This window comes from Pogona vitticeps, chromosome 14 (genome assembly GCF_051106095.1).
Source record: "Pogona vitticeps strain Pit_001003342236 chromosome 14, PviZW2.1, whole genome shotgun sequence".
Classification (NCBI taxonomy): domain Eukaryota; kingdom Metazoa; phylum Chordata; class Lepidosauria; order Squamata; family Agamidae; genus Pogona; species Pogona vitticeps.
In genome coordinates, this window is record NC_135796.1 from 3,793,208 (window position 1) to 3,807,371 (window position 14,164).

A 14,164-nucleotide genomic window follows, 5' to 3' on the forward strand; every position below is an offset into this window, starting at 1 on the left:
AAGCAGAAGGGTTTTGTGAGTGCAGTTACGCCATAGGGAAGCCTGCCACTCCAGCTGAGAAAGCCATCCCTGCCACGTGCATATGTAAGTCTGATTCGCAGGTACAGAAGCATCAGCAGCACAACTGGTGCTCACAATGTTCCCATTTGTGTCTTGTCACAAAGAGGGAATCAGTTGGGTTCACTTTCAATTCTAAAGTAAACACAATCCTTCCAAATCTTGTTTTATAGTCCTGGCTTGTGAACAAGTTTTTTTAAAAGAAGTAGTTCTCAGGAATTAGATGTAACAGGGAATTTGAGTCAATTTAAAAGCTCCCAGTCTTATCCTTGTAGCTGTAGCCGACACAAGATACATGTTTCTCATTGATAAGGTAAAGGTAAAGGTTCCCCTTGACAATTTTTGTCCAGTCGTGTTCGACTCTAGGGGGCGGTGCTCATCCCCGTTTCCAAGCCATAGAGCCAGCGTTTTGTCCGAAGACAATCTTCCGTGGTCAGTGCGACTTAGACACGGAACGCTGTTACCTTCCCACCGAGGACCACCGAGGTGGTCCCTATTTATCTACTTGCATTTGCATGCTTCGAACTGCTAGGTTGGCGGGAGCTGGGACAAGCGATGGGCGCTCACTTTGTTGCGTGGATTCGATCTTACGACTGCTTGGTCTTCTGACCTTGCAGCACAGGCTTCTGTGGTTTAGCCCGCTGCGCCACCACGTCCCTAAGATTGTATTTGAAACAGTTCATGGAAAACTTGGGAAAAATAAATGACGGTCTGTTTTTAAACATCTGTAGAATATGCAGTTTGTTAAATGTAAACTTTGCTTGGAGTGACACAAACACAGTCTTTAGTAAGTAGCTTGTACAAATTGTAGCTGCTACAGTCATTTCAGGTTCTAATGCTTGTTTATTTTAGGAAGTCTGTTTTTAAAAAATTAAATCAACTTGATCTTCTTCAAGTGTCATTTCAGAAGATCCTTACTCCTGAATGAAATTCAACATGATAAAACATGCAGTAACAATTATCATGTATCTAGAAGTGGAAATGAGCCATTTCACTCCTGGGTGATGTCATACATGAATGCCTGCCAAGCAGGAACTAGCATTCTTCAAAAAACTGGTGCCATCCTGGAAAATATTCAAGTGAAAACCACTTGGACTGCAATCAGATAATGGACAAATACACTACAGTGGAAATGTTCACAATGCAGACAAAAGCCATAGAAGTAATTTTTGTAGAAGTTGAACCAAAATAGTTTTCAAGTAAGGGATGAGGTTAAAAGGTGATGTTTCCTGAGTTTTAAGGTTGTGAACACACTAAAGCAGTCAATTGTGCCTAGTATTGTTTATTTTGATGGGTAGTGGCTCTCCAATGCTTGATTCAGGTATTTCCAGGTCTGTTACTGGAATTAACTGGTGATTCCTGGAATTGAATCTGGTTTGTATTCTACCTGTTGAATTGTTGCAGTTTCCCATTTAATATAAGAACCATAACCTGTGTTTTTCAGATGTTGGGAACTATACTGTTGTTGAATAAAGAGGTGACCCCCCCCCAAAGGCTTTACTAGGAATGTAACATTAATAATACAGTAATCCTAATTAAAGAAACTTTGGAATCAGTCTGAAAAGTTAGAAATGGTAGGTAGAATACGCATAATGTATTTGCGAAGGCTTTCATGGCCGGGATCTAATGGTTGTTGTGGGTTTTTCTGGCTCTTTGGCCGTGTTCTGAAGTTTGTTTTTCCTCTTCAGAACACGGCCAAAGAGCCCGAAAAACCCACAACAACCAGAATACGCTTACAGTAGTTTAAATCAATTAAATCAAGATTGAACTGATCTGCAATTAAATCATGGTATTATATAAAACATGTATTCACATCAATATTTTTTCTTAATGTGCCAGAGTGTGAGTTGAGTTGCACCTCATTGACTCCAATAACAGAATAGTCCACCAGTTTCAGAAGAAGTGTACTGAGTGCCAGTATTCTTAAGTCTCAGTTCAAAGTGCTGGTGATGACGTTTAAAGCCCTGAATAACCTAGGTCCCCAATAGCTGAAGGAATGGCCCTCTCTTTGCATATGTGACCATACCTGTCCAAGCATTCAGACCTTCTAAGGAGGCACCAGTGGGAGCAATATATTTTGTGCGGACACGGAATAAGACCATATCTGGTTCTCTGCCCCCTGGAGGTCCAGTTGTTGCCCAGTTGGTCTAGTTTCGGAACTAAGTCAAAACATGGCTGTTTGAGGCTTAACAATCATAAGTAAGGTTTAGTGTATACAGTGCATTCTGCTTTGATGTTTTAATCTGATCAGAATTATTCTAAATTGTTATTTGCATTGTTTTAAGTTGTTTGTACCTTGCCTCCTGATGCTGGCTAGAATCCTCTTGATGGGACTGAACGGTTGTAAGGCTGTTGAGGTTGAGAAGCCTAATATCTGATACAGTGGGGTCTTGACTTGAGAACTTAATCCGTATTGGAAGGCGGTTCTCAAGTCAAAAAGTTCTCAAGTCAAATCTGCATTTCCCATAGGAATGCATTGAAAACCATTTGATCCGTATCTGCTCTTTTCTGTCCATAGAAACTAATGGGAAGCTGCTATTCCGCCTTCGACCACTAGAGGGGGATATTTTGTTTCTTTTTTTCCTTAGGTCAAGAAAGGTTCAGGGAAGGCAGGGAAAATACAGTCCAGGCAGTCCAGTACCAGGCAGTCTGAAGACTGTCTCCCAATCCACTCTCTAAACGCTGGGAGGAGTGAGGAAGCAGACAGGCACCCTTTTCACTGGCCAACAGTTAACTGAAAGTTCACATTTTGCACTTTCCCTGCCTCCCACGTGGGATTTTTTTCAGTTCTTAACTCAAATCTAAGTACTTAAGTCAAGTCAGTATTTTCCTATGAGAGCGGTTCTTAAGTCAAAATGTTCTTAACTCAAGCCGTTCTTAAGTCAAGACCCCACTGTAATTGCTGGTGTTGGTCCTGATTTTTAATGTTAAAGCGTCCACATATATACCTTGCCATCCCTAAGCTTCTGAAGGGTTCTCCAGGTGGAAGGGATCCCTAGAGAATGTTGGAACCTGGAAGGTGGGCAGGAATAGAGGAAAATAAATTAAAGATTAACACCCATGGCTGAATATCTCTTCAGCCTTTATACATGCAAAGTTGTGCAACACAATTCCAGCTACTGAGTAATATTTTAAATAATAAATAAACAGAGCAGCCAAACAAACAAATGTTAGCCATAAAAAAAGAAAAAGAAATGCAGGAGGTATTTTTAAGGCCAGCTGGTTTGTCATTAAGTAACTTCCACTATCTGAGACATTTGTAAACTGCTTTGAACAGAGTAAATGTTACAATAGATTGTAGAATCTGGCCGCTTTGTGCATATGAGCATTCATGTGGAGAAATTTAACTGTATTGTCAGTCTAGAATCTTCAAAGACACATTCATCTGAAGTATATGTTGCTGGGTGTAAGCACCAAAGAGAAGTGTACAGTATGTCATTATTTGAGTCTGTGTACTTAGTGGTTCATTTTAAATGTGTATCTGAACAGGCAGGAGGCCTGAAAAAAGACATTTGACAGGGAAGAAACTTTTAGCACATATTTTTAGAGTGCTATCAACACACTGCTTTGAAGCATTTAGTTTTTCAGCATATGTCATGATCACATGCTTCTATCTGTTCGCTTGAGATAACTGTTAAGGGCTTGTGACAGACTTAGAATGCGGTCCAGTGTACGTATACGTACAACGAAGCCTTGTATTTTTCAGCAAGCCTTTTTTTTTTTGGTCAGGTAAGTGTTCATGAGGCTGTAGCTGTAGAAGAATTGCTGGAATAGTTGTCGATGTCGTGTATAAGCAGACATTGGTTGGGTTTGTGTTAGGGAATGGTGGCGGCTTGGTCAGAGAGACACAGGGTTTAAAAAGCAGCTATTTTGAGTGAGTTGGATTTGGAAGCCCGGGTGGTGTTATCTAGGCACCAGTCTCCACACTGTACACACTTTGAATTCCAAAGAATGGAGAATGCCTGTAGTTTTTTTTAATGTTTGTGTATGTAGTGTTATGTACTTCCTATTGAATTTCCCAGTAATAGTTAATACAATAACATCTTTCCCCCCCCTGAAGCAGTGAGTTTAATGATCTGTTCAAACCATTCTCTTCATTAACTGTTTCCTGGTAGTTTAACAGGGTTTTTTTCCCCAATTGTTTTTAATTTTTTCTGTGGAATTGGAGCTGGAATTCGTGGAGTAACATGTGGCTAGGTAAATGGCTGCCGAAGGAAGAAAGTGTATATGTTAATGGGGAATGTCTTTACTCTTGTGCTAAAAGGACTCCAACTTCTCGACTATCTCCTTATTAGACCATGCTTAGTCTCTTCACCTTATTTTATCAGAATAGGATTCCCATGTTTTGAGAACCATTCTGATGATGCTAGCTTCTCTGCATTTTGCATTAGCATATCAATTGCACTGATGTTGAAATTATTGCCATAAAGACTTTCAGAACCCTTTTCATGGGTTTATCCTGGCATTTTGATTTCATTTGCTATCCCCTGGTGGTTGAACCCTGCTACCATCATGTTCACCAGAGCCAAACTCTAAACATCCAAACAGAAATCCAGTAACATTGTGCTTAGATTTCTATAACCACCATGGTCGTTGCTGGTTATGCACTTGTGCAGTCATTCCTGGGTGCTGGGGAAAGAAAACAACAAGGATCATGCAGGTATAAGCCTCTGAAAAGTACATATGTAGGGCCCAGTTAATGGAAAAATTTGCTGACATTTGTGTGCCCTGGTAAGCCAGGATTCCAGAGAATCCTAGCTCAAAATTCACAACATATATTTGTATACTACATTGCCTATTTCCATCTGGCTCTTCCCAGCACAGGAAAATGCTAAAAGAATCAGGAGTTCAAAGTTTAGTGCATTATCCTAGAGTAGAGCCTCTGTGTTGTTGTACCCTCTTACAAGCTTTAAATGTTTCTGGGTTGCTGTGTCCCTTGAAAGGTTTGTCTTTGCTTGTACCTTTGTCTTTTGAGTTGTAAGAACCAGTTCAGAATTTTTGATCACTATTGTGTCCAGATTCATTTAGGGCCAGGGTTAGCGCAATGGGTGAAAAGAAAAGTTGGAATTCAGTTTTGCTATGAAGGTAGTCAGTAGTTCTAATTTTATACAAACATTTGTTTGTTTGTTTAAACATGAATGTTTTGCTGGGGTTAATTCATCATATAAACAAAGTGGGTTATACCAAGTAACCCATTGATACATGTCGATTACAGTATGACATTTTGCTTTTTCAGCTTTCCTTGTGAAATAGCGGACTATCAGAACAGCATCTGAAATTTATGGGAAGGGACGTTTTATTACTATCTGGTAAGTTAATAGATGCCTCAGCCTCTTTAGAGGTCATGTTCATCCCCCCCCCCGAAGTAATTTTATGCTGAATTTATAATTTTGTGGATTGTAGCTGTAAGAGTGGAATATAAATATAGTAAAATAGATGGTATCATCAGATGAAGATAAGTTTCTTAAAAAGACATACTGAAAGCTTTGTATGCTCTATAGTTTCACATTAGTGTTAATATCCATCAGCAAACCTTGTTAGATAACTGCTCAGAATCCTGTTAGGAAGAGCTGCATGCACAATAAAATTCTGCAGTTGGTTTCCTCCATTTGTTGTACCAGCTGTTGTGTGATTGGTTGCGAAATCAGTGGCATGGAGGATAGCCCATCCAAAGAACAAGCTGCTTCCACAATTACTGCTTTCCTAACAGGATTCGGGCTTTTGCCGGTGGGATGTAAACCTTAAATATCAGTAAAGAATAGCAGCAGACATTTGAAGTGGTTCCAGTTTTATAAGAGTTTTGGTGATGTTCTTTGCCAGAGAAATATTGTGTCTCTGTCACCATGAAGCCTTAGAATTGCCTTGGCAATATAAAATGGCAGTATATGGAATCCCTTGGTGTTATGTATTGCTGGAGATACACTTATGCATAAGTGTTTAAAAATCTAAGTAAGGGAGCAGAGAATGAGTTAAAGTGATGTCGAACTGTGGCCCTCCAGATGTTCTTGGCCTTCAACTCCCAGAAATCCTGGCCAGCAGAGGTGGTGGTGAAGGCTTCTGGGAGTTGAAGGCCAAGAACATCTGGAGGGCCACAGTTCAAAATCTAGAGAGCTGCTTCAGGTATATCCAGTGTTCCTTCTCATTTTCAGCTCTGCTGGGTGGAGTCATGCTTCCAACTCCACCTCTCCGCACAACTCAGCCCTTCACATGGAGTTTTGTCACAACCAGAACCAAAGGGGTTGGAAACTGTTGTGGTTTGTGAGTGGAGGAGGAGGAATGGTGTGCAGAGGTGTGGGGTGGGGCGCAGAGTCATGTGCCTTAGAGGGGACCATGGGTATGGCCAGTGAATTGCGTGCAGCCATGAGAGTCAAGTCTGTGTCTGGCTTTTATTCTTTGAACATTAGGATTCTGTATCACATTGTACATTATTTCCAACCTTCTCAACATGGTTGAGAAGTGGTTGACATGGGCTGGATTTTGTAGCCCAGGCAACTGTAGAAGTCAGTTTATTTATTTATGTATGTTTTGTTAATCTGTAACAACGGATGTGCTTAAAACACTCTCCAGCCAGTCTCAGAGTAAACTCAAGGCCTTTTTTCTGAAAAAGCAAGTTGAGTTAATGTGTGAACCCACGTTTTGCCATCTGCATTGGTTTTCCTCCATCAATGCTTTAGACTTTGGGCAGAGTCAAAATTAATGCAAACAACCTAATTTGCAAATAGTAAATGTGGTGTCATGTATGTCCACCTTACAATCTTGTCTTTCAGATGTTTTATTGATAAACAGCGCTACAGACTATTGAAAATAAGGGTGAGGACCTTGCCTCTTAACCCGGCTCTGTCATGGTAAGCATGCAGATTATTTCAAGAGTGATAAATCAGATTGCATCATGATAGTGGATTGTGCCAGTCTTTGGATACTTACAGCAGGTTTTTAAGATCAGATATATAACGCTCAGAGATTATGTTTCCTTTTTGACCTGGATGAAAATTTGTAAGGCTCCACTTATAACTGACTGGCTGAAATCCTGTTCATCTTTGCATAATATAAAGTTACACCAGTGTAAGTGTGCTGGGCGTTACATCCAGGCAATGAAGATTGTGCTATTTGAGTGCAAAGTCAGGTGTGTGGCTCCCAGTTGCAGTAATTGTGTGGCATGCAGGCAGAAATGCTTGATAGATAGCATTTCCCCTATGCCTTGATTTTCCAAACTAGTTTCACAGCTCCATGTTTTGTATACAGACTTGCATAACAGGGTTTCAGCCAATACGTCATACACAGCTACATGTTCAAAAGAAGCAACTTAACTGGGTATTCAGGTTACTTACCATGGCATGTACCTTGCATATCTCACTGGAAGCTACACAAATAAGAAGAAAAAAGCTATTATCTACCTTTCATTCACCACCCACCCACTTCCAATGTGGGGAGGGACAAGATGTGTTCTGTGTGCTACCAGACCTTTGCTTCCTGTTTCTGGAAGAAGAAGTAGACTGTGATGCAACAGGATCTTGGTCCAGCTATTTCCTGTTTTGAGATGTCCATACATTGCATCTGCGGCACATTCTCCATTTGAATTTTACTCTGTACGTATTTAATATGAATAGAATTTAAATAGTGTTTCAGGTGAATATCTCATTTTAACTTCATTTGAGCAAGAAGAGATGCCCTTCTGCTATTCATCAGCCTTCATAGCTTCCAAAGATGCATATCTGGTGTTACGGCGTGGAAAAAGAGAGATGGGCTGGAGGCTTAGAATTCTGAACTCTTCCATATGGCCCTGTTGTTGTCCTGATCTCCATTCTTTGCTCCTTTCATGATCTTTTCCCACTCTAATCTTTGTTACAGTTATGATTTTGGGAACATGAAAAAAATGCATTTTCATTTTTTTTTTAAAGGAATCATTTTAATATTGTGCCTTCCACTTTTGCATGGGCACCAGCAGGCAGCCTGCCGGAATTGTACCCCCTTGACAGAGAAGCAGTTGGTAAATTCATGTGTGCATAGGCATGCAGAGCTGAGAATTTGAGACTGTAGTAGTTTATAATCACTGAGATTGTCCCTTATGCCTTGAAGTGAATCTTTCAAACTTCTTTGTCCGTGAAAAGATCCTGTATGGGTGTGTAGCTCTGTTGAAATCAACTGGATAATCTGTTTCTCAGGATGAAGAAACTCAGCACAGCCTTGAATGCATCCAAGCTAATCAGATTTTCCCCAGGAAGCAGCTGATCCGTGAGGATGACAGTCTCCAGGTAGTCACCTGACTATCCTTTGCCTGCGCAGCACTGACACATGGGCAGACCTAATTATGTTTTTCTAGTCAAGTTTAGATAGCAGAAGTTAAATGTTTTTGAACTGGTTTACGTTGCTGCTGCCCTTACAAGCTTGGCTACCAGTTTAGATAAAAGACGAAGTTGCCTTCTGAGACTCTCCTGCATTAATACTCTCTAGGTTAGTCTCTTACTTTTGCACAGGGTGGGTTTGATTTAAATCAAGTCAGTTTCAATCATGATTTAAATCACTAGTAAGCATTTTATTTTTTAAAAAAACTCTAAAAAAGTAAAATGGATTTTTAAAATTTAAATCCTTTTTATTTAATCTAAATCAGATTTTAAATAAATATAGTGATTTAAAAAGTGATTTGAATTGACTTGATTTAAATCAAACCCACCCAGCTTTTGAGGCTCTTATCTTTTCTTCCTTTCACTTGTTGCAAGTAATTGATCAGAAATACATAGAATATGCTTGTGGTCACTCTTCTTGTGATTATAAATGTAACACAGAAACATACGTTGCATTTTTTTTAAAAAATATCCATAGTTCTTCATTCCCTGCTCCAGTCAAATTCCGATGTCATCCCAAACGGAAAGTTCCAAATCTAGCTCATCTTCCTCCTCCTGTTAAAGTTCCAGACATTTTGGGCAAGCTCCTGTTTTGGCACCTGCTCCCATTTGATGGGGAAGGTGGAAGCTATTCTTTTCCCTTGCACAATTAAGATCTCAAAAGAAAGCGGCAGGTTGTAGCTGCCTGCCATATTAACGCCGTTTCAGTAAGATCAGTACAGTACTGCTGTGGGAACCTCCAGCCGCAGCAACTTCCCACCACATGGCTTTTCTTGTACATCTTTCCTTTCTGACGTAGCCTAAGAGCTTTGTTCCAGTTGACATATTTACACAAAGCTTTCTGTGGTTTGTTCCTGTCATGTTTCTTCAAGATATGTGTACTTGCATTTGAGGTGTGTATGCTTGACCTGGAGAGGTTGGCATCCACTTGTAAATAACATGGGTTTCTCCACCCACTCTGTAGGTCCCATTCCTAGAACTTCATGGTGAGAGCACAGAGTATGTAGGCCGAGCAGAAGATGCCGTCATTGCACTTTCCAACTACAGACTCCACATCAAATTTAAAGAATCAATCGTAAATGTAAGCTTTTTGTTCCTCCCTTGACTGTTCCGACAAGTTGATCTCATTGGAACTTATAGGTGGGAAATGTCAGCTTTCCATTCCTTCATATTGTGATTTACAGAAGCCATCTGTAGTAGTTGCAGAGAATACAACCCAAACAGGGAGTTGAAATTAAGAATTATCTTGATCTCCTTGTATCAGTTTTCAATAACTTGCTTATACTTTCCCTTATTCCCGTCTTCCCCTAATAGCTTTTCTTCCTGAGTTCACCAGCCTTTTGGACCTGTTATCTGTAGCTACAGGTGGAAAGCAGTGGGTCTTTATTCACTCCAGCCTGTTAGTCTATTTGGTAATCAAATATTACAATTCTTGCTCTCACCAGCTTCCAGGAGTGAATGGGAACAGATAAAATAATCATATATGAATCTTTCACTGCTATAAATGCATAGGTTCACTTCTGGAGTTATCATTTTTAGACATCTATTATCATTTGGAGTCAGGTCCATTTTTCAGCTCATGGATTGACAAACTGAATTTTTACAAGCTTTTTTTTAACATAGAAGGTTGTGGGTGGGTGTTTTTTGAAGTTGATTAGGATTAGAAGTCCTTTGGCAGATTGTTACTGTTGTTCTGATCTATTCCTATAAAGTCTGTGTTGGTGGCTACTGTGGTATTTGTTCATGAGCAAGTTAAAGCAGCCCTTTTGGTTGCAGCTGAAGACGTCACCTGATATCTTGGGGTTAGTTGTGCTTTGTTACTTACTGGCTGTATATCACATGGAAGCTATGCTATTAAGAAGAAAGTAGAATTTTTAAAAACAATCTGTAACTTGTTTTTTTTTTTTTTACACTAGTGGAAATAGATCATAGGAAGCATAAGAAGGGTCCACGTTAGTTCATTCAGCCCAGGATTTAGCCCTGACAGCTGGACTCCAGTATTTTTAACTTCCCTACCTGGAGATCTTTGGTGTTCCTTTTGTGGCTTCCCATTCCAGTGCTCTTTGGAGCTAATTCTGCTCAGCTTCTGAAATTGCGCAAGTAAAGTTCAGGGTAGTCTGCTCGTTCATTAGCAAAGCAAGCAAAATCGATTGCTTACACTGAAATGGCAAAGACTACTAAGGTAGAAGAAGAAACTGCTTTAGTTTTCACTGGAAGGTCATACAATGGCAGTTTGCAAAGTTCTGAGTTTCTTTTAGTTTCCATTGTTTCGGTGTGTTTGTCAGTGGAGCTAACTGAACGTGTGATGTGATGTTCAGAAACAAGATTTCTGAATTTCATATGGAGAAAACATATTTTACAAGGAACCCATTCAAAATAGCGGTTATAGTTTTAATTTCCCCAGAATCTGTAGCATAGAATTTAACCAGAATGACTAAATTACAGTATTCTGGTTAAATTCTGTGCTACAGATTATAGGAATATTAAAGCCCTAATAGCAACTTTGAATGGATTTCTTCTAAAACAAGATGACGTTTTTCTCTGTATGAAACTTCGTGATCTTGTTTCAGAGCATCTTGTCCAGGAAAAACTTACTTTTCCTGCAGCGACTTAGAAAAGCAGTACTAGCCTTTATCTCCCTTCCATCCTGTTCCTGTCTGATATGGAAATTAGCGGAGGATGGTGGGATGAAACACAGTGCTGACATCCCAATCTTGCCTTCTGATTTTCTCCTAATTTTGTTCTTTGTTTATAATTCAATAGAGTGTCTGTAGGTTTGCTGCTTTTGAGATCTCTGTAAGTAGATGGTGTTGCTATACATAACATTTACTGCTGCACCTTTGCTTTGTATAGAAGAAACCTGTACTGGTCATTGCTAATGATTCGACACAGTTGGGAGTTGTAATGCATGAAGCTTTTGATTGGATGGATAAAGCTTGTGGATCGTGTGGCAAAAGTAGCTTTCACTAACTCACTAAGTGAGGCAGTAAAATTACAGAATGATAACTTCTCCAAAATGTTGACACATCTATCCGTGGGATCATTTGTTCTGTGCACGTTAACACCAGAATGCCTAAACTGATCTCTTGGGTTTTGTGCTAGCAAAGGAAAAAATTTCAGATAGTGGCATAAAGGAAATTATGAGAGCAACATTTTTAGGTAGCTTCAAAAGCCATCTTTGAATTGAAACTTCTTGTAAGTAGCTCTTGTTTGTATTACATTGAAACTTCAAGTATATAGTTGGCCTACCACTCCCATAAGCGTTAACCAGCACAACAGGGATTATGGAAGATGCAGCCCAAAAACCTCTCAAGAGCCACAGTTAGTAACTTTTAATTTCTCAGAGTTAGATCTGAAAATTTTATTGGTTCTGTCAACCCTTCTTCTGACATTCCTTCAATTAATATTTTGAGATTTCACTCCTTTACTTGTGGTCAGTCATTACAGTATTATACTGTATCAGTGTGGTGCAATACGCATTGCAAATTCAGAAAACTTCTGGCTTGTAGAATCTGCAGAAAAGTGTTGTTTGCATAATTATATTGTAAAGCACCCAGAGGAGTGCTTTAAGCACTATGAGGCAGTATACAAGTCAAAACAACAGCAAACAGAACAACATAATCATTTGTTTAATTAAAGCAACTGAGATGCCTTGAGATTACCTTTTGTAAAACTATAGGATTAAATAGCTTTGCATGCTTGATAGCAGCAAAGTGGTTGCTTTACTCAAGTACTACCTTATTAGTGTATTGCTATCATATTCAACTGATTTCTGTTTGAATTTTGGAAGCTTTGCTAACTGCATGGTGTGGCTTGATTTGCAGAGTTCTTACGCATGGAATTTTGTCAGGACAAGGTACCTGGGGATGCATAGGAAAGGATAGTTGACGAAAAGACAGGCATAAAGGATGGCGGCAGACTAGATAAAAATCATTGATTAGTTTAAAAATTAAGTTGATTTAAATCATTATTTAAATAAAAATCATTTTCTTGATTTTAATTGTTTAAATAAAATCTATCAGTTTGATTTGAATCAGAGCAACCCTAGATGGTGATAATTTGTTTTTCCTGGGAAATAATAAATATGCCACTTTTCTTAGATAATGATGTGGCTAAATTTAATGAGGAAGGATTGTTTAGAAAGTGGGGAGAAACATTGAACAAATGGGAGTAGGAAGGAGGAAGGGAAAGAATATGGGGATAATTGGAAACATCTGTTTGAACTACTAAGAGTGTTGGGGAGAAAGTCTTTAGAATGAGAGGCATGGTAGAGAACTCTAACCTGGACAAATAAGGTCTTGGAAAAGGTTTAATCAAAGAAAAAACAGATGCAGGAAGGTGCTTAACGTGCATTTTAAATCCTTGGGGCAGTCACATTTTTGTTTGATTTTGCTGAAGATTTTGCAAAAGATTTCTTGAAGCCTAAGCGTTAAACACTTGTCAAGCCACATGTATGTGCATGCTTGTTGGTGCCTTGGAGCATTTACGAGATTAGTGAGGCAAGACTTCCTATCAGAAGACCGCTGATTGCTCATCAGCAAACCATCTTCTCAGTCGGATGACAACTAATGAAGTCACTTGCTACCTGCAGGAAAGAAGGAAGGCCTGTAAAGAACAACCCTGTAAAATGGTTCTGCTTTTCTGGTTCCAAAGGAAAACGAGGCCACAGGGAAGTCTAGGAATGGAAAGGAAGTTCATCTGCTTTACTATCTTGACATCTGACTGGGAATTTTCTTTTTTACTCTGTTTTGTTCCCTGGTGTGAAGGCTGTTAATCTGTAGAGCATACCGTCCCCTGCATTTCCTCTTATTCCTTCACTTTCGCCACCACCACCATTCTTTTCTGTCTGCTGCAGAATGGATGCTAGCCTATCCGCTGACATGACACCCTGCTCTTTCCCTGCCCGGGTACTGTGGCACCTGGAAGCAGTGCTGGCTTCATTGGCTCTTCCAGTGACCATCTGCTTCCTTCTGTTAGACTTTCCATTTTTGTTACCCAAGAAGCAGATGTGCCAAACAAGTAACAGCTTGCAATGTGCCATCACGATGATATTCCAGCACATGTGTTAACTGTGCCTGCTACAGAGTGTGGTGCGGAAGTATCTTCTGCCTTCTCATGCCTGTCAGTGAATGAAGCTTTACTCATTAGTTAAGGTTACAAGTGGCTGCCATGGGAAGCGATTCTGCATTCGGAGATATTCGTGATGCCAGTTGCAGGGTTGTTAAGGGCAGAATCCTCTCTCTCCTCTCCTTGCTGATTCATTCAATATCTGTGGAAAGTGAACTTTTTCCTAGGAGACAATGCCAGCTGTAGAATAAAGTAAAAAAGGAGTTTGACTATTCCATAGAGTGCAGCAGGGAACACCATGAGAAAACTAGAAAAGTTGGAAGAGATTTGTGTGACTCCGTCAGCATCATAGCTCTCTGTTCCTATAAAAAACTTTTATGTTAAGCATGAAATTTGAATAATTTGTCGAAAGATCAGATGAAGTGTCAGAAACATAATGCACCATTTAACCTGTTAGGATAAATGTGTCTCTTCTGAATTCTGAACCCTAGCCCGCAGAGGCTTAAGCTATATTTTCCCCAATACGTATGTGTATATCTTTAGGGTGTCACAAGATCATTTGGTTTTCTAAAGCAAGACTAACTTGGCTATGCCTCTGGAAATTCATATTTAGGGTGGTGCACTGATAACTAAATGGCATTTTATTAAAATGAGCATGGGGGATTTCGGGTCAGTACAGAAGGGACCCTGTTTATTTT

The 14,164-nt window shown here is 39.7% G+C and overlaps 1 protein-coding gene across 14 annotated transcripts in view; it reads left to right on the top strand.

Annotated features, from left to right (window-relative positions):
* MTMR3 (myotubularin related protein 3) overlaps positions 1-14,164 on the top strand; it is a 65,523-nt gene that overhangs the window by 15,705 nt on the left and 35,654 nt on the right. For 7 of the 14 annotated variants that reach the window (XM_078381598.1, XM_078381600.1, XM_078381599.1 and 4 more), the window contains exons 2-6: positions 5,294-5,366; positions 6,825-6,902; positions 8,220-8,309; positions 9,364-9,480; positions 11,163-11,195. In XM_078381598.1, coding sequence (XP_078237724.1) covers positions 6,900-6,902; positions 8,220-8,309; positions 9,364-9,480; positions 11,163-11,195 — 243 coding nt within the window. In that variant the 5' untranslated portion in view covers positions 5,294-5,366; positions 6,825-6,899. The remainder of the gene's footprint in view (positions 1-5,293; positions 5,367-6,824; positions 6,903-8,219; positions 8,310-9,363; positions 9,481-11,162; positions 11,196-14,164) is intronic. The other 7 variants (XM_072983499.2, XM_072983500.2, XM_072983504.2 and 4 more) reach the window with 4 other exon arrangements.